At 35.4% G+C, this 20,214-nt stretch overlaps 2 protein-coding genes across 8 annotated transcripts; one reads left to right on the top strand and one right to left on the bottom strand.

Moving 5' to 3' along the window:
* Positions 1–2,023: 2,023 nt before the first annotated feature.
* LOC117917371 (LRR receptor-like serine/threonine-protein kinase SIK1) lies at positions 2,024–3,781 on the top strand. The gene has a single exon (XM_034833616.1). The coding sequence runs from the start codon at positions 2,289–2,291 to the stop codon at positions 3,495–3,497; it is 1,209 nt and encodes a 402-aa protein (XP_034689507.1). The 5' UTR covers positions 2,024–2,288; the 3' UTR covers positions 3,498–3,781.
* A 3,237-nt stretch (positions 3,782–7,018) lies between these two features.
* LOC117918490 (LEC14B protein) lies at positions 7,019–15,731 on the bottom strand. Of its 7 annotated transcripts, none has more exons than XM_034835190.1 (12): positions 15,564–15,731; positions 13,863–13,924; positions 13,387–13,802; positions 12,954–13,073; positions 11,911–11,988; positions 11,376–11,552; positions 10,333–10,410; positions 9,513–9,688; positions 9,252–9,365; positions 7,900–8,058; positions 7,550–7,610; positions 7,019–7,437 (listed from the first exon to the last, which is right to left on the bottom strand). In XM_034835190.1, the coding sequence occupies exons 3-12, from the start codon at positions 13,777–13,779 to the stop codon at positions 7,255–7,257; spliced, it is 1,539 nt and encodes a 512-aa protein (XP_034691081.1). In that variant the 5' UTR covers positions 13,780–13,802; positions 13,863–13,924; positions 15,564–15,731; the 3' UTR covers positions 7,019–7,254. The 7 variants fall into 7 exon arrangements, with proteins under 7 accessions (XP_034691081.1, XP_034691082.1, XP_034691079.1 ...); XM_034835191.1 differs by having other exon boundaries at positions 13,387–13,798; XM_034835188.1 differs by having other exon boundaries at positions 13,863–13,914.
* Positions 15,732–20,214: the final 4,483 nt, after the last annotated feature.

The following is a 20,214-nucleotide window of genomic DNA, read 5'->3' as shown; positions in this document are numbered from 1 at the left end:
GATAATATTTATAGAAGGGGGGATTGGATTGTTACATCTAAAATGTTCTCTCCTCTTCTCTTAGACTTCTCACAGCCCTTATGTTTTCATTCAGTCTAGCCATCCATCACACCCAACAAATGTTAAAGAAGGGTCTTAAGATTCAGGACCCAGTCTGAAAATTCAACTACTTACATACAAAATGAGTCAAAACTCTACTCTTGAATGTCAGAAAGACTCAAAAATGTTATATACAAGCAACTAACTAACTACCTATGATGTAAATGCCTTACTGTTTTCACATGCAGAGCAAGTGCAACTGTGAACAGAGTAAGGAACCAAATGGAAGCCCAAAAAGGGGGCTCACGGAAGCACTATAAGGGAGCATAGCTGGATGAAAGAGACCATACAACTCAATCTATGTAAATATGCATGGTGTCTCTGAGCAAAAGAGTTATGCAATCCAAAATAGCCCTACATCTCAATAATAGAAATCCATGCATCAGATATGCAAAAAGGTTTGGGGTTAGGTGTTTTGGTTGTTGGGGTTGGTGCCCTCCCCACACATCCCTATGCCATTAAACATAGAGTGTGGGGGCTGTTTGGGGCCCTCAGAAATGGGGCATGCATGCTTGTAAAGTAATGTTCTGGTGGTACAAGCTGGTTAAACTCTTTAAAATGCTAATATGTATGGTGCTTTTTTGGGAAAACCCGTTTCCCAAATACATCAACATAAACAGACATGCTTTTGTTGTTGGGATTGAGCCTCACGGGCTTACCCTGGTTGATGCTTAAGGTTTGGTCCTAGGTTCAATTCTTAGGGACGCCTTTTTTATTGGAACAAATAAACAATTGGTGTGATTGAGAGACTACGTTTCTGGGCCTCTGGTCTTCCCTTTGGAAGTACTAAGCGCCAATCATGATGGGCTCATAAGGCTCAATCCCAACATTTATGGCAAAATTAGAGTCATTAACTGTGGTTCTATTACACTTATTTATCCCCATAATCCATTATTTTTTCACCTTATCCGTCATTTTAAGGATGATTTTAAAATCATAGTTATTAATTATGGTTTTAATGATAAATTTAAAATCATAGTTGTTGACATCTCTCACCGGCAGGAATGATTCACATGCTACTAAAGTTAAATATTTTTTTTTTTTTTTTATCGAGACAAAATGTTTGAAAATAAAATGTAAATTTAAAAAAAAAATTGATAAAAAACATCTAAATCTATTAGGACCTTACATAGGGGATATTTTTTTTTTGGTACAATCGTTTCTTTTTCAAAATAATAGATAGGACAATTTTTGAAACCAATAAGTTTGTGTTTTTCAAAAAAAGAAAAATAAACAAAAGGGATCAAATGCCATGGCTTCTCTGAACCTTCCTCTTTATGTCTTATTAGCCATTGCAGCCCCCTTTTTTTAATTTCCACCAAAGCCCATACCAACTTCTTCAACCTCTTTCCTCTTTGCCTTTTAGTGCTTCCTCTACTCTTTTAATTGCCACCAATGGCCGTAGTAATTTCTTCAACCTCTTTACTGGTTCTCGTACGTCTCGATTTTTGAAGTAGCTTGGGTCTGTTTTTAATCTTTTGATTAAAAAAAAATAAATTGAAAATGAGTTTGTTTTCAACCTGGGCCTGAGGCCCACCAGATGGGAGAATCTGGGTCCAGGGCATAGGGACAATAAGTTTTTGATAGAGCGACCGACACCTGGCGTGAGCCCTAACACCACTTAGGTGACGTGTCAACACGAGAAGCAAGGTGACACTAATTGTATACAACCCAAGTTGGCCTTAACAAAAAGGAGAAGGGGTTGCCTCTTCTGAAGGTAGCAAACGGCAATGCAGTGGTCACGTGGACACCGCCACCATACCCGATGATCTGTCATCCGAACCTCAAGTTTGTGCCTCCAGCTAGGCTCGGACAACCGTTTGCCCCGACCTAATCCCAATAAAATAAAACCAAAAAAATAACAACAGTAATTAATAAAATACCAAAACTGACCTTGGAGTGGCAGTACAGAGCAGCTGTTGTAGTGGTAGTGATTGCCCATTGAGCCTTCTCTGAGAAGCCAACAATAATAAGCAAAGAAGGTCTCGAAAAAGCTTTGCTTCTCCCCCAAGCCAGCAGCTGCCCTCAATTGAGATTTTGCCATTAAAGGCTTCACGGAGGTATCGGTAGGCAGGTGTTGGCTTTGCTTTGTTCACGGAAAAGTGTTATCAAAAGTCTTCTCCTTTCTCTATAAATTCACACCCATTTGCTGATTCAGTCGCAGTGGTGTATAGTGGTTGGTGGTGGAGATGTTGAAGCAGAGAACATGGGTAGCGGTGGCGGCGGTGGTGGTGGGATTTCAGTTGTTGGGTATGTGTAATTTGTTTGCGCTTGCGATGTTGGACCCTCTTGATTTCTTGGCTCTGCAATCTATTCGGAAGGGCTTGGAGGACTTGCCTGGTTCCAATTTTTTTGCCTCCTGGGACTTCACTTCTGACCCATGCAACTTCGCCGGCGTTTACTGCGACTCCGATAAGGTTCTCGCGTTGAATCTCGGCGATCCCAGGGCGGGTTCGCCGGGTCTCACCGGTCATCTTGATCCTGCAATTGGGAAGCTCTCTGCTCTCGTCGAGTTCACCGTGGTTCCGGGGAGGATTATCGGCTCTTTGCCGCAGACTCTGTCGCAGTTGAAGAATCTTCGGTTTCTAGCCGTTAGTCGAAACTTTATCTCCGGCGAGATTCCAGCAACATTGGGGCAGCTTCGGGTTCTACAGACTCTCGATCTCAGTTACAATCAACTCACCGGCGGGATTCCTCGCTCTATCGGAACATTGCCGGCATTGTCCAACGTCATTCTCTGTCACAACCGTCTTTCCGGTACAGTGCCTCCCTTTCTCTCCCAGACCCTAACCCGGCTCGACCTCAAGCACAACGACCTCTCCGGTTCTATCTCACCTTCTTCTCTCCCTCCCTCCCTCCAGTACCTCTCGCTCTCCTGGAACCGCCTCTCCGGAACGGTCGATCGCGCCCTGACCCGTATGAACCGGCTGAACTATCTCGACCTAAGCATGAACCGGTTCTCCGGCTGCATTCCTGGGCGAGTATTCACATTCCCAATCGCAAACCTCCAATTACAAAGAAACTCATTCACCGGTCCGGTCCAACCGCCATCCCAAGTCACAATCAAGACCGTTGATCTCAGCTTCAACAGGCTCTCCGGCCAAATCTCACCCTTATTCTCAACGGTCCAGAACCTTTACCTCAACAACAACCGGTTCATTGGCCACGTCCCTGCTACTCTAGTGGACCGGTTACTAGCTGCGAACATACAAATACTGTATCTACAGCACAACTATCTGACCGGAATCGAGATCAATCCAACGGCTTCAATTCCTCTAAGCTCCTCACTGTGTCTTCAGTATAACTGTATGGTCCCGCCCGTACAGACGCCTTGCCCACTCAAGGCTGGGAAGCAGAAGACGAGGCCAACTGCACAGTGTGTTGAGTGGAAGGGGTAAAGATGGGAAATCACACAATGCTTCCAAGGGCATTACAGGAATATGGGAGAAAAAAAATAGGTTTTTCATTAAAATTTATTTTGTGGTAAGGCCTTTTTTGGTAATTCATTTATTTAATTTTATGATATTATGGGCATAATATTAATAAAAATTGTTGTGGATAGTATGAGATGTTGTAGCTGTTTTGTGCAAGCTCTATGTTCACTTGTTTGTGGGTGGACTATATTTTTTTTGGAGTAGAAATATTGATGATAATGTTGAAAGTTAAGTTCTTGCATTACGTGTAAAATCCCGAGTTAATTTTGAGAAAACACAATACATAAATACTTTTACTATTTGTTCTTTGGGTTAAGGAAAATGATCAATAACGTCCAAGTATGTTTTCCGGGGAGGAAAGGGGGTGAAGGATACTCTTCGTTGTCTTGGTACAATTGTTTCTTTCTCTTTATACTCTTTTGACTAGGAACCTTGGCAAAATTATTCTTGTGAGGAAAGGAAAGGTGGTGGGTCTTCATCTAACTTTTTTTACAACAGTTAGTCAATGTCTGGTTTCCAAAAAAAATGTTCCTTGTAATGACAGTAGAGAAAAAGAAGGACTAGTAAATTTGATGGAAATGGAAAATACAAAATCACAAGGGAATAATATAGCTGTTCCCCAACAAATGTGTCCCATGTATAAGCCAGGAAAAATGATAGGATCTTTGTTGGTAGTGTTTGAGCCAAAGATTTCTACGCAATAAGCTTTCTCAACAAGTTCACTCCATATACACTATTCAAGATACAGACATACCAGGTCAATGTCAAACAAACAAAGTCAAGAATCAATTCTAATACCATTTTTCTTATTCATATCATCTATGCGAGGTCCATTGGACCCTTCACTTCAATACATTTAAGAGGAATCCCTTATCCTCCTACATATATTTAAAGTCGGGTTTGAACACGATACCATTAGTTAAGGATCTAGAAGTAATGGGGTAAGTGTTTGAGTTCAATGGCTAAGCAGAATTTGAACAACTCAAAGGGTTGGAAGTCTTCCAGCTATGTTTGTTCTCCAATCTCTGCTTTGTTAACTGTTTGTATGAGTTTTTTTCTTTCCTTTTTTTTTTCCTTTTGTCCCTTGTTGGGGGAAGGTAAAGAGGAAGGTGGCTCAAATAATGGGCTCTACTTTTTCTGGCTTTTCATTTGCACGGGTCTGTGGAGGATAATGATGGCCAAACTCACATTCATCGCACACACTTGCAGGTCTCCTCCCTCCCTTCTCTTCTTCCCTAACCCTCTCAAATCTCTGTGATTTGATATGAATATTGAATGATATATATGACTAAATCTTATGGAGATTTGAAAATTTTGTAAAGGGTGCCAATATAAGAAATGGGGATTTTGGATTGTAAGTGGGTTAGGTTGTTTAAAGTTGGAGCACATGGACCTAAAAACACAAGCAGGTTAGCACCATGGACAACCACAAGACTCATCCTTTTAACTCATATGCTGTCTGGGTGGTTGGGGCATTATTCAAAGCTTGGCACCTGCAAAAGTTAAAAACACACATTTTCCCACGAATCACTACTTTTGAGCTTTGGCATTCAAGGTCAAACCCCAATGTTTTCCGTTGTTTTCTTGGGGTTGTTTGGCTGATGGAAGTTTGATTAAGGACTTGATCTCCCCTGTACCTCAAGATGAAGCTCTTTCAGACTGCTCTGTACTTCAAAAAAAAGAGAAAATCTGATGCCCATCATTGATTAAAACTTAACTTCAACTCAATTTACATTGAGGGTGCTTTTACTTTTCCTTTCATTGAATTTTGCTAGCATGCCTCATTGATGATTACACATTGCAATAATCAATTCTTATAAAGGAAGATCCTTCCCTTTGAATCATACATGATAGATGGAATAGCTTTTAAAGGAAGCCCTCCGGTCTCCTTATGCTTATTCTCCCATTTATTGATACCATGCATGAAATGACTTCTCTTACGTGCATTTTCTTGACATTTTCCTCCTAAGCAACTTCTTTACGACTTATTTCGACTCGCCCATTATTCTATCAACTTTTTTGCTTTAAGAAATCTCTGTCCACAACCAAAGTAGGGGCCCTCTTCTCATTGAGTTCCCTCTACTCTAAGCCTCCTTATTATTCTATGATTTTAGAGTTGAGGGGCCCTCTCCTTCTTTTATTTGTCATCATTTAACACAATTTCAACAACAATCAATGATTAAAAATGAGAAGAATGAGAGAGAAAGAAGGGGGGCATTCAGCATCTTAGAACCAAGGAGAAACCATGATGCATATACTTATGATTGCTTGGTTTGAGGCCCCATTAGATTAGAGAAGAGAGAGACCCACCAAAAAATGAAGGCTTTATAAGTAGTTTTGGTTAAACTTTTTTTCTAGAGGAGACTGCAAGAATGATGGGTGCCCTAATTGTAAGGTTGGTGGGAGGTGGTGATGAACTTGTTAATAGTAAAATACAATGATTGGCCTAAAAATCATCTGTACTTGTGCTTGTGCTTTGGACCCTCAATGTCATTAGAAATCTATACAAGGCAAGGTGATGTGATTATTTCTGGATGGCTTCCAAGTAAAGTTGCTGGAGCCTGGATGTAAAAGAAAAGTTGAACTTCCTGGAAGCTCTCTTTTTCCCTCTTACCGAAGAAGTATTTGCTCCTTTCTAGAAAATACAAAACAGGGCAAAAAAAAATTTAGAAAGAATCTTATAGCTCATTTGGAACTTCTTCTTTTTTAATTGTCTTTTTGTTCCTATAAAGTAAAATACTACTTTCTAGACTGAAAATCTGTTTGATAATTTTTTTTTTGGAAAAAAAATTGTTATTTGAAAATTTGTTTTAAAACCAAAGTATTTTCTTATCACATATTTTAATTATTTTAAGTTGTTTTTGCTTATTTTTAAGGATTATTTAAAAAAAAATTGACAAAAATAATTTTTTGAGAATTTGTTCTAAAGCAAAGTATTTTTTTCAAAGCATATTTTAATTCTTTAAAATTGTTTTCACTTATTTTCAGGGATTATTTAAAAAAATAATTGTCCAATATGAAAATTGATTAAAAATAATTAATAAAAATAATTTTTAGTAAAAACTATATATAAAAGTTATTTTTAAAAAAATATTTAAAAATATAATAAACAAGTTAAAAATATTCTAAATTCCCTAAAAGATTTTTATTTTAATTTTCTCAAAATCTATTTTTCAAACATTAGATTTTAACAATTGTTTTCAAAAATATTTTCAAATAAAACCATGAATTCTCTATTGTCTAGGTAAATGATTTATGAAGACAGAAAAATACACCAGAAAAATCAATGGGTTATTTTTCTTACTTATGTTTCTTCCTACTTTTTATTGTACTTTTCATGGTCCAAATGTTGGAAGCTTGCAGGAGAAATAGCCTGTTTCCTTGCCTAGCCTGATAAAGAACCAAAGGCTTAGAAAGGAGTCAAAAGGACTACAGATTTCAATCCCATGTTTGATTCTGTTTTTCTGATAAACATCGAGAAGACATCACCAATCACGCGAGACTCGCAACTCTTTTGCATATATTTCCAAAGTAACAAATGGCAAGTGCAACATTGAAAGTCCATAGCTTATGTTATGTACAGCTGCATTTGTTAAAAAGAAATTTACAGTGCTTACTGTGATAATTGCACCTTATTGGATCATGTATGGTAAAGTAAACACTATTTAAACATTATATATTTTACCATGAACAACACTGAACGTATGTGAAATTCAGTTTACTATAAATATCTCCGCCGGATTCGTTTCTTGATCAAAGGGGGCTCTCCATTCCCAGGGAATTCCCACTTGACAATGTCTCCATCCCATGAAGAGCTAACCAGGATTGGATAATTAGGGTGCCAATTACAATCTCTTACGACTGATTTATGGTGCTCCAGTGTTGCAACTTGGGCTCCGGTCAGCTACAAAGAGAATTATCAAGTTAGCGTCATTAAGTAGAGATAACCTCACCTGAGAAAAACTTGGGGGTAGAATAGGATGGAGAAAAAGGTGGCAGAAGGGTTCATGGCATACCAAATCATAAATATAAATGCAAGAATCGCTAGATCCAGAGTAGATGTACTTCTGACCAGTGCTGCAAACAAAAAATTCAAGAAATCAACATGTTAATCCTCCATGTAAGTACAGCCAAATGGGGAGCAAATCCAGCATGCTGAAACTAGGATTAAAGCCTAGAGTATCCTGATTATTTGTTTATACTTGGGCCCCCCAGGTCATCATCCTAAAGCCATTGCGCCAAGAGCCTTGAATGGGCTGACTCAACTTGAGCAAAGACTATATTGGAATCAGACAAAGAACTTCTAACTTCACAAAAATCATAAATCATGACCAAAGTAGCATAGGAAAGAGGCATTAGCCATTACCTATAAGACGGGGAGAAGTAGCAGCGTATGAGAGTACGCAGGACTGAATGACCTTTATAAGTGGAAAGTGATTGATCACATGGGTGTTTCAACTCTCTTGCCTGGGTTGGATAATCCATCCATCTATAATCCCATTCATAATTCCTGAACCCTGGAGTGCTGGAATAGATGAAGAACAGAGATTTTCAATGATAATTTATCTTAACAATATTCAGGGTATTAGTAGAAAAAATAATTGACTCTGGTAAATTGGTCATAGCCCATCATTTTGTACAATCATGCTGGTGTCAAGCTAAGGAGTAATTAGAGATAAGGTTGACCAACTATTGTTACTAACCTCGTACACAGCATGTATGCCAATAGAGGAAACTATCAAAAAGAACATGTGATAAACTAGTAGATGAATGTAAACATGATTAATATGCCATCACATAGATACTCTATCCAATATGTTATAGTAGCAAGATATTGGTATATCTTCCTTCACTTTTATTGGTTCTGTAGCACAGGCGAGCATCTTAACATTCCATGAGATGAAACTAGTCCATTGCGTGTCATATGGCATTTGGAACAAATTCAGGGCTTTGTGAATGGAATTGAAAACTAGTCCACTCCACCATGCAACAACATGAAATATTGTCATTTGAACTTTCCACTCTTATTTGTGGTGATGGTTTGTTGACCTGATCATGATATTTCACCCACAATCTGGTCACTCCATAAAAGAGGATATATTCATGCTTACTACTGAAACAAAAAAGAAAGATGGAATGATTTTTTTTCATGGAACTTCAAGCTTCCAATAGAGAAAATGCAAACCATTTTAAGTACCCTACATTCTCATTTAACCATAGAGTCAATACTTACACATGATTAAATTCCTAAATACCTTTTCATTCAAGTAGTTATGATCTGCACGCGTGCATGCATGCACATACAAAGGAGCAATTACAAAGGTTAGAGATTGACTAGAAAGAGATACATGGTTGAGGATAATGAAATGCATGACCCACTCCTCCAGAAACCGCAGTTTCTAGATAATTCCCAAAAAAATACTGCCAAATTTTTATTTCATTTTTTTCAGATTCGTGAATAGTTTAATTTAGAGCCTCTTTATCTGAAATAACTGCTTCAGCTAGTCTAATATGCACACAACAGAAAGTAACAAGGGAGTGCAAGTATGTTATGATGAAAAACAAAGTAACATGCTCCAGAAAATTGACAAATTCAAACTGAAAGCAAAAGCAATATGACAGATAAATCAGGGAACCAGATTGTTCACAAGATAACTTTCGTGAAAATAAGAATGATGAGTTCCCCAGAATTATAATACAGGCTAAGTAGCACCTAACTCCAGTCCATCATGATAGTCAAACTCATTTTGAACAAAATATATGATAGCAGTTTCTGAGGTTATTTCATAACGTTTGTGGCCCCTCTGAATTGCCAATGAGGAAGTGTTTAGCCTACATCAAGCATAATATAATATCATACTTCTTCCCTCTTCAAGAAGAAAGAGAAAATTTAAGACATGCATGATATGATCAAGGTTGCATTTTCAGGAATAAAATAAGGATAACAACTACACCATGAGAAGATGATAGAGGGCATACCAAGTAGCATTGGAGGACATTTTTCGGATGTCCCAAAGTTTGATAGACTGGTCTTTACTATTTGAAATGAGATGACGACCATCTCCACGGCTATCAATAAAAGTAATTCCTTCTAGGTGTCCCATCAGGACTCCTGCAGGCTTCCCTTTTGATATGAGGCAGCGTCTGTCCCAAACCTAAACAAATTCATCAGGTATCTAGGATTCCTTGATCATGTTGGAACATGGAAAAACATGGTACTCCAGCTTAATAAAGCCTTTATCTCAACTATTTCATGTGTCACCTTCAACTACATGAATCCCTCTCCTGACTACCATAAGATACAATATCAATGAACTTTCAAGAAATAGACTACCTGTTTGAAATAGCTTTTAGCTTCTGCTGTTGAGCAGTAGGAGCAGAAGTCAATGCTATTTCTGTGTGGTTGATTATGCTTTTGAGAACTATGTTTAAAAAAAATGTTTTTACGAAAAGCAAGGACAATGTTGACATTTGTTTTTTTTTTAAAATTCATTAAATTCAAGTATGCTTCCCGCATTGCATTTGAGTAAAAAGCAGGAGTTTTCCTTTGTTTTCAAACGTAGATAGATCGCATTAGATTAGACAGGATCCATGTTTGGGAGGTTTATTAAAATGTCCCTAGGAGTTGCTTTTAGGATTCGAACACTGCTTTTAGCGTTTAGGAAGCTTTCCCAAACAGGACTATAATGTCCTTGTAAATGTCAGTTAGGTTCAATAAAAAGTAAAAACCAAAATATGAACACTTAACATGGAAGGACCGTGATCAGACTTCAGAGGAACAAGATAAAATATAATTTACCTTGCACAAACTATCATCACTCCCGGAATAAATAAGATGCCCACTTTCATCAGCAAAGCATACAGTATTGACATCAGACTGCCATAGGAAACACAGATAAGGTTTCAGAACCTCCAAAAAAACCAGAATGCCCACAGAAAGGCCACTACATTAGATCATGAAGAAAAAAAAAGGAAGCAAGAATTTAGACCTCGGAAAAACAATAGTGAAACAAATAAAAGTTTGATATTCAAAGCCTTTCTGCTGCCTATGGACTGACATTTTTGTTTTCTATGGCATTCTTAGTCGAGGAGCAGATAGGACATAGTACCGACCAAGTCCAAATCCAGTTTCATTTCTCAATGCAAAGAAGCATAAATATCTTAGCTATAATTCAAGAGGGACCACAATGTTGTGGAACTACCACGAATGCACAAGGTGAAATGTCAAATTTATTACACATTGCAACAAAGGGCTGGAATGGATATTCAGCATAATTAAATTTCTTAGTCTGAATCATATCAGTTCTCATATGTTTCCTCAAATTTTCTAAGTTCTGAATCTTCCAATGTCGTAGATCTATAAATAATTAGCAATTCTAGAAAGGAGAACTTAATTATGAAGATTATGCAAATATATATCATTTGTTCCTGAAACAAGTAAATTGCATCTCAAGGGTGAAAATCACATTCAACGGGAAACAAAAAGCAATTATCAACCAAGCAAAATTTCCAAATCAACTGAAGAATAATATAAGAAAATTATTTATCACACAATCTCTACCATGTGTACCAAAATTCTAAGGGAAAGCTTATTTGCCTCAAGATCATAAACATATATTGAATCATCACTACTTCCAGCTACAAGTTCTTGTCCATCTGTGGAAAATTTCACTGAGAAGATTCAGGAACAAAACATATCATTTGTTCCTGAAACAAGTAAATTGCATATCAAGGATGAAAATCACATTCAATGGGAAACAAAAAGCAATGATCAGCCAAACAAAATTTCCAAATCAACTGAAGAATAATATAAGAAAATCGTTTATCACACATAATCTATACCGTGTGTGCCAAAATTTTAAGGGAAAGCTTATTTGCTTCAAGATCATAAACATATATTGAATCATCACTACTTCCAGCTACAAGCTCTCGCCCATCTGTGGAAAATTTCACTGAGAAGATTCCAAAAGAATAACCCTCATCATCAGCAGCAGAAAAATCCAAACCATCATGAATCTCCTGCACAACAAATGGGCTCCAGATATAAAATAAGCATCAGGTTGGGGAAAAAAACAGCAAGAAATTCTTTAACCATAAGCAGTGAGGCTAAAGATGAGTTTTTTTATTTTTTTTGATAGGTAAATTTTTGTCCCCTTTGGGACTTGAACCTGTAACCTCCCACAAATCCTCCCCATCCCTTTATCACTTGAGCCAGGCCTCAAGGGTAAAGATGAGCAAATATAATTAGCCTGACATATTTGACTAGCAACATAACATATTAGCAGGACAGCAAGAATATCCAATTGTGTACCAGTAGCCCCCATTAAACTACTTGCTAGATTTATTAAATTTCAAATATATAACTTTTATTTCATACCGTAATGTTTGCAAGAGATTCTGTTGCAGCAGATCCAATATTAACAATATGGACAATAGGTGACATGCTGGCATAAACCTGCAACAGAAAGATACATACTGACTGAGACACTTGAGATGAACAAAAGAAAACAATATACAAGCTTCAGGCCATTGAAAGAAATACATTCATTTTAACCAACAAGAGACAAGTTTAATCAATTTGGAGCAATAAATTGTGGAAGGCCATAAGATTTTATAAATAGAGTTTGTATGATACCAACAGAAGCATAAAATATACAAGTTCTTGTAGCTTGCATTCAAAATGTTAACCACTAATTTTGCAACATGAGAATAGGATTATCGCTTAGATATCTTGAGAGCATCAAGTACTCCAATAAAATAGATCTCTTCTTCTGAAGGAAAAATGTGAATTCATGAAATATAGAGAACATAAATTCTAATCTGAAAGTAGTGTAAAAGCAGATCTAAGACACTCCAGTCTCCAGTTTCAATAATGTTGCAAGTTCTGTTAATTTAACCTATGGAGTAGATTTTTTTTTTCGAATCTTTATAGACAGATGGTGACTTACAGGTGCATTCCATCTCCATCATACCATTTTATAGAGAGCATAGGAGTAACCAGGTTAAGAAAGATTTTGAACTCAGGTTGCAAAATCTCAGCTATAGTTTGAAGATGTAAGCAAGTTAGCATCTCCTTAGATCTTTTACCTGAATCATGATATCATTTAAGAGGATTAATAACTAAATTCATGAGATTGTTTAAGAGGATTAACTAAAATATGAAATGTAGCCTCAAGCAATCATATGCTGCAAGGGTTGGGTTTTATCCATATTACCACTTAGTCAAGCAGGCAAAAAGCAAAAGAAGGATATCAATGACTAAATTCTGCATTTCCAGGTTCCTCAAAGCAACCACACACCTTATGAATCATTCCGTTCAATGGTGGAAGAAGCAGGAAGATGAATATAACAAACACAAATTTCAAATCACTAGTGCATCTTTGCACATATGTCAGTTAATGCAATAGAATATGAACTCACAAGATGGCGTTGATCAGGGGAGAGAGATGTATCAGTGACTGTCCATCGCAAGCTTTTTGCAAGAATATTCTTCTGCACTTTCCACCCTCTATCCACATTGTATATTCTAATATGGCTTCCCTGTTTCAAAAGTTATAAAAACATTTAAAATCAAAATTATAATAGATACCACAAGTACATAATATTCCATGAGGTTGGAAAGGAAAAGAAAAGAAACCAAAATTTCATTACATTTATGTTATTTGGGCCCAAGGAAACTAAAGTTTCCATTTAACTCACCCTAGCACAGATATGTGGCTAGCATAGGTGAGTTTTCCATTTCAGAAACAGAAATGGCATAAAACACAAATGTTCTACTTGCTTTTTCTTTTAGTCACAACCAAACAGAAAGTAATCAAAAATATAATTTCCACGTAAAGAGTCAAGAGGACACCTGAAACCCTGCAACAAACAGGGAACCATCAGCAGAAAATTGCGACACATAAGCTCGACTTGTCATTTGGTCCACAAGCCAAGGACCATTGACAGGCAAATATCTACTTAACATATGACAACAATCAGCTGATGAGAACCTTCCCCTTCCTGAATAATTCCCTTCTCGACCCGCCAGCATCTTAACCGTCGAAACAGGTGAGTCCCGCTTTCCAGGAATAATCTGACTCAGACATTCGTGAGGTCCCGATCTAAGCTTTGTGAGCTGGGAAATTTCATGATCTAAATGATTCAATTCTTTGTTGAGTCTTTCAGTGTTATCATTTCCATGGATGTCCTTGCCAGCATCACAGAAATCAGAATCTAGCTCAAATCTACTCATGGCATACCCCATTTCATTAGCAGCACCCTCACTGGCTGTAAAATACATGTCAGCTCAAACTCAATGAAGGTAACTTGCACTGCAGAAGCATTTACCTAACTATTGAGACTTCATATCACCCTCAGTTGCATTCTAACCATGTCAATCCTGCAAAGAGCTAGTGTTTTGAGATTCTAATAAACGACCATTCTCTAAATAAATCCAATTCTCACATTTCATGTAAAAAAGCAAGGTGATGCATGGAAGTGAACAAAATAAATAGTATAATAAACAAGATACTAAATAATATTAATCCTATTTTTAGGCATATAAATTAAAATCAAATCAAACCACTTCCAATACTCAATAAGCTATGAAAATCACAATTTCCTCAGGCGAACTGAACAGCATCTGCTCATTTATGATCAATTGATTCTGTAAGAAATGATTATTGGTAAAATCAGCTTGCGCTTGCTTAGTTCCGATCCCAATGCCCAACAAATCTTAACCTGGAGATACTTTCTGCTTTAACAAACAGAAGCTAAACTAAAATCTTAAATCTATGTGAAAACTACAATCACTAAATTTTTCTTTTTTATTTTGTTTCCCAGATAAGGAAGGTATCACAACCATCCATTCACCTGGTGAGAGAAAAATCAGTGACAGTAGTAGCATTTCTCTTGTTAAAATCAACTTACGTCCACTAAACTAAATCATTACTAATCTCTAAAATCCGAGGAAAATAAATTTCATTCATAAGAGACAATCATTTCAAATTCTCTGGATAAAGAATCATAATATAATGTGACTCCATTTGTCTTGGTGACGTAATACTGACACAGTGATGAGAGGATTGGAACATCCAACCGTTTTCATTGCTGCTCCAAGGTTATGGATTCAAACAAAAAAGCTTTTTAAGAAATCATTCGTTAAAATGGCCGAGAACCAATTCTCAACCATTTTAATTCTTTCCAAGGCTCAAGGAAAAAGGAAAAAGAAAAAGAGAAGAAAAGAAAAACAGGCATTCCCTTTTCTTTCATTTTGTTTAATTATCTCTGGAACCCTTGAGCTAAACAGTGTAAAATCAATTTATTCCAAGGAGTTTTCATTATAAAGCTAGGACAAATCTATCGTGACTCTCCATTCAGAGTCGGGGGCAAAAAAATAGGTATATTATCTCTACACCTACTTTTTTTTCCCGGGAAAATATTCCCAGAAACTATTCCCCTTAAAATAAACTCCACTTTGTGCCAACCAGTGTGTAATACTCCATTTATCTCCAAAAATATTTCATTGCAAAGCTTGTAGAAATTTATCATGGCTCTTCACTTAATTTCAAAAGAAAAAAAAAAAAGAAAAAAAACCCAAAAAAACAAAACAAAACAAAAAGAATCTATTCAACCATAAAGAGATTTTATTTTATTTTTTATTTTTTTTGTGGGTTTGCGCAAAAAAAATCCAGCAAATATTTTTCCCGCAAAACAAACAGAGCCTGTGCAGAAAGAATGAAAAGAAAAAACAAAAACTCGGAATTCAAAGCGGCAGATACCAACCGAAGATCACTAAATCACTAAATTAGAAATCTGAACCAGACAGCAGATCGTTGAAAAATCTTAGTCACAAAAAAAAAAAAACAATCATCAAATAATGAAAGCACTGTAATTGCCTTTGTGCCTCCAGAAAACATGAAAAATACTTCAAAATGCAGACCAAATAACACTCCACAGTAACTTCAACTAGAAATTAACAAGAGATCTCGCAACAACCTAAATATAAAATTCAAAATTAAATAAATAAATAAAGTGAAGAAATACCACCTGCGACGAAGATTTGAGATCCAATCATCGGTGAAGAAAGAATACAATATCTGATTTCAGTTTCGTCTCTGGTTTTTTGTTTTTGCTTTCTTCGTTTTTGTTTTCAGCTTCAGGTTTGTGAGCAATCGATAGCACAGTAATCTCTACCCCAAGCGGTTGTTCGTGGATTGAGAGCGAGCGGTAAGCGTTTAGTAGTCGCGGGATCGGGTACTTGCGAGTGGGAAATTTTTGTACTCGCCTTTTTTTATTAACACGCGTCCATTTGAGACGTTTGGTTTCAACCCTCTTTGACATTGGGAGCAGCAAACTTTCCTTATTGATAAATTATTTTTTATTTAATTATTTCGATAAAAAATTAGTTACACACGTGGCACTCGAAATTAATCCAATTGATTATATTTTTTATTAAATGACATATTCTTAAATAACCTTTTATAAAAATGGTATAAAATATTATTAAAAGTAATTATAAAATATAAATATAAATAAATTAATTTTGGTAAATAATAGATATATTTCCAATTACAATATTTACAGATCGGAGATATCGAGGAGTTTTTATCTTTGTAAATTATGATTTATTTGATTAAATAGATCACTGAAAACTCAAAATTCGAAATTTAATCATTTATTATTTTTTGTCTCATTTAAACAAAAATATTATCACTTATTTTTTTTAAAAGTAATTTTTTTTAAAAAAAACTTATATATAAATACTTAAAATGGTAAAAGGTATTTATATTTAAAACAAGTTATTTTCTCATTAAAAACATGGAATGGGTTAGATGTGCAAATTTGGGATTATTTTCATTTTTTTAATTAAATAATTAAATTGTTATTTTAGTGTATTTAAAGTATTTGATTTCGTTTTTTTCAAAAGAAAAAAGGTTATTGTCCAAGGAAAGATCAAGTGATTTATTATATTTTTTATTTTAAAATTAAAAAAAATGGTTGGCATGCTTTTATTATTCTATATATATTTAGACCTACTTTATGTGGAAATCCTAATCCACTTTTTTTTAATTATATTTTTATTAATTTATGTGTGTAGAAAGATCAATGGATATGCATGAGACCAGACATACTAGAGGACAAGAAGTTTTTGTTTTGTTGAATGATGATTCTTAGGGAAATTGGGATAAGATGTAATAGAATAAAAATATTTATAAAAAAAATCATTTATTTAATTTAAAGAGTTAGTAAAAATTATATTTATAACATATTTTTAAATAATAAAAATTTAATTATATTTGTTATCTTTTATTAAATAATAAAAATATTTATTTTATGCAATCAAAATGTTGATAAAAGTTTACTTAAAAGGAGTACATAACGAAATTTATAGAATTAGAAAAAACCACCCACAAAGTTTCTTAGATATTTTGTAGATGATAATCTATTAAATATAAAGAAGAGATCTACACATGGTTGCTGCTCTATGAAATTTAGATCTCATCTCGAATTTGGGGTCCACACAAAAAATAATGACATATATTAAAGAAACATTAATGGATTTGGAAATAATTTAGAAATTGTATTTAAAAAAAAAAACAATTTAGAAAACATAAGAATCTTAGAAATATTTGGAAAGATTTCATATTTTACCAAAAAAAATAATTTATAAAACTTAAGAATATTATATAAAGTTAAATAAATAAATATTTTTCTATATTTATGTTTATGAGAATGGTAAAAGGAAAAGAAGATAAAGATAATTTGCAACATAAAGTCTAAAATAATATAAAAAAATTAGTAAGATAATTAGAAAAAACAATAGGAAATAATTAAAATATATTTTTTTTAAACACTATTGTGGACCTTGCATTTTTTCACGATAGTTCCCATTCGATGGTGAGATTTTTATTTTATTTTTTTGTGAAAAAATTATTTTTATTTAAAAAAAAAATTAAAATCGTCACTTATTTTTATTTTATTTTTTAAAGGAAAAACAAAAGAAGAAAGAAAAACTTTAAGTGCAACTCCTAAAAGGAAAAGACAATTTGTGAAAACCGAGTGTACGTAGGGTCAAATTACTTATTGGGAAGGTACACTAACAAGCCGTAATACCCCTCTAAGCCCCAAAAACGGGTCTTTACTAAATAAGGCTAAGGCGGACATTACAATTAATAAGGAAACCAATGGATATTGATAAATAATCATACAAAAGAAGTCAGGGTAAATAAATAAACAAAGTGGGAGTGAGAGCGTACCTTAATATTAATAATGTGTCATCATAGAAACAAAGTTACCTCAAATATAAAATAATTACATACATATTATAAAGTAAGGCAAAGATCAAGCAATATTCACTATGCATAGCAATTAATAATTCGAGGAGAAAACTCATATGTATGCCCCATTAAAGCCTAATTGATTTTGCATGAACCAATCCCATAAATTTCATTATTTTGAAATTATGAAAATTACATTCACGCTTATTAAAAATGTGAAAATTAAAAAAAAAAAATTGTGAAAGTGCATGTAAAAGAGAAAATGACAGTAAATGTTTATTAAAAATGGATTTTTGGTGACCTAAAATGATGAGGAAGGAAGAAAAATCGTGGACTTGAAAATCATTTGAAAGTCAAAGTTAGAAAGCAAAAAGATGAAAGAATTAAGAGGATGAAGACTCGTCGTCTTTCGAATTGCATGTCGAAGATGGTCGTGTATGGACGCAGAAATGGGCCAAAGGGTGTCATGCACTGAGGATGGTTGTTCCTTGCTAACACTGTAATGATCACTTCCAGTTATTCCAGTTGGACCCGAATAAGGTGCATGATCAGTGTACTCAAGACTGCATGGCTTGAGTACTTTGGGCATTGGCTCTGAATCACCTATTATTCCCAAGTTCACCACCATGGCGTGTCTCAAAATTCGAAGTGTGGAAAATATTAAAATATGTCCCTCTTTTGGTCATTTCCATGACTATGTTGCTTCCATTCCAAAGGCTTCTTTGACCTCTTCTTACCTTTTTGAACCCCTGCACATAATGAATAGAGTCTTCCATTAATAGAATTGTCCATGGAGACAATAATGGGCAGTTTATCAACATCAAACTTCATTTCAAGTGGTCTATTATGTAGATTGGTTGGTCCTTCCGTGAGCAGACAATGGCCACCAAAAGCTCCTTAACCACACCATTTATTACCAACATTAATTTATTTTCCTAAGATTTATTATATGGTTGTTCTGTTTAGAATCCTCCAGGTTCCATATCTAAGGAGAGCAACAATTCCTTCAAATGAACGCACCCCATCAAGCTTCACTATGGCAACGAGGACACAACCGGTGTCAGGTACCAGAATGAGATTTTGCTCAGTCAACAAGTGGATGATTTCCATGACGTGCTTGGCTGGATTCACAATACAAAGGCTTAACTTCGTTGAGATATCCTTCCACAGTCGATAGCATCTCTTCCTGAGTGTAAGTCACACCGACAGTTCCTTTCTTACCATGTCTACTGTTGAATATGCCGAAAGTCTTAGGAAAGAGCTACTCCCAAGATGTTCGTCATATTCTAGACTTTGCCATCCTTGTTTTTCTCTATCGAATGAAGATAAGTTGCTAAAGGGGTCATCGGAATCAGTAGAGTACATAAAAAAACATGCAGCTTCCAACACAAATTTTGAGTGACAACAACAAGCTTTAGCTATTTGGCACAAGCCCATTGTGTTTGATGAAATAGAATAACATAAATGATTAGAATGGGAGAGAAAGAGAAAATGGACAAACTGATGCTTCTTGTTCTTTTTTTTTTTTTTTTTTTTTAGAAGTAGAAAATTACATTACACTTCTGTAGCTTATAAATGCGTAGTTGTTGATGCCTATAACTAACTTAAGGGATTGGTTTTAACAGAAGTGATTAGTTGTAACTAACTGAAATTGGAAACTAACTCAACTGATTTCACTAACAGTCCCCCTCAAACTTAGGGTGAACTTTGGTTGACATTAAGTTTGGCACCTATGGTGAGGAATCTAGAGTTGAGAATTGTCTTAGTGAAGACATTTGCTAGCTGATCAGAGGAAGGAACATGATGGATGTGGATTTGTTTCTGAATAACTTTTTCTCGAACAAAATAAAGATTAATTTTGATATGCTTAGTCCGAGCATGAAGAACGGGATTAGTCGAGAGGTACACTGTGTTGAGGTTGTCACACCAGATGACTGGAGTTGTGGAGGAAAATATGTTTAATTCTTTGAGGAAAGACTGCAGCCAATAAATTTCAACAACTAAGGTAGCTATACTCTGATATTCTGTCTCGGTGAAAGATTTAGAGACTGAATGTTGCTTTCGAGGGTGTTAGGAAACCAAGTTTGGACCAAGAAAGAGGTAATATCCTGATGTGGAGTGGCGATCATCAACATCTGATACCCCATCAGCATCATAGAACCCTGTTAAGTTGAGGTATGAGTTGGAACAGTGCTGAAGATGGAGTCCATGGTGAAAAGTACCAACTAGGTAACGTAGAATTCTCTTGATAACCTTCCAATGAGCAATAAAAGGGGCTTGCATGAATTGGCAAACTTGATTGACACTATAGGTGATATCTGGACGTGTGATGGTGGCATATTGGAGGGCACCAACAGTGCTTCTATAGAGTTGAGTGTTGCTGAATGAAGCACTTCCAAAGTTGGATAAGGACTGGTTAG

The sequence above is a fragment of the Vitis riparia genome, chromosome 7 (assembly GCF_004353265.1).
Source record: "Vitis riparia cultivar Riparia Gloire de Montpellier isolate 1030 chromosome 7, EGFV_Vit.rip_1.0, whole genome shotgun sequence".
Classification (NCBI taxonomy): domain Eukaryota; kingdom Viridiplantae; phylum Streptophyta; class Magnoliopsida; order Vitales; family Vitaceae; genus Vitis; species Vitis riparia.
Note: the sequence above shows the minus strand (reverse complement) of the source record. Positions and strands in the feature narration are given on the sequence as shown.

Coding starts and splice junctions, on each gene's coding strand:
- LOC117917371 (XM_034833616.1), top strand. CDS start 2,289: ATGTTGAAGCAGAGAACATGGGTAGCGGTGGCGGCGGTGGTGGTGGGA.
- LOC117918490 (XM_034835187.1), bottom strand. CDS start 13,815: ATGTATTTTACAGCCAGTGAGGGTGCTGCTAATGAAATGGGGTATGCC. Junction 10,411..11,375: donor TTAAAATTTTGGCACACACG/GTATAGATTATG, acceptor TTCCTATGGCAG/TCTGATGTCAATACTGTATG. Junction 9,366..9,512: donor ATGTCCTCCAATGCTACTTG/GTATGCCCTCTA, acceptor TGCTTGATGTAG/GCTAAACACTTCCTCATTGG.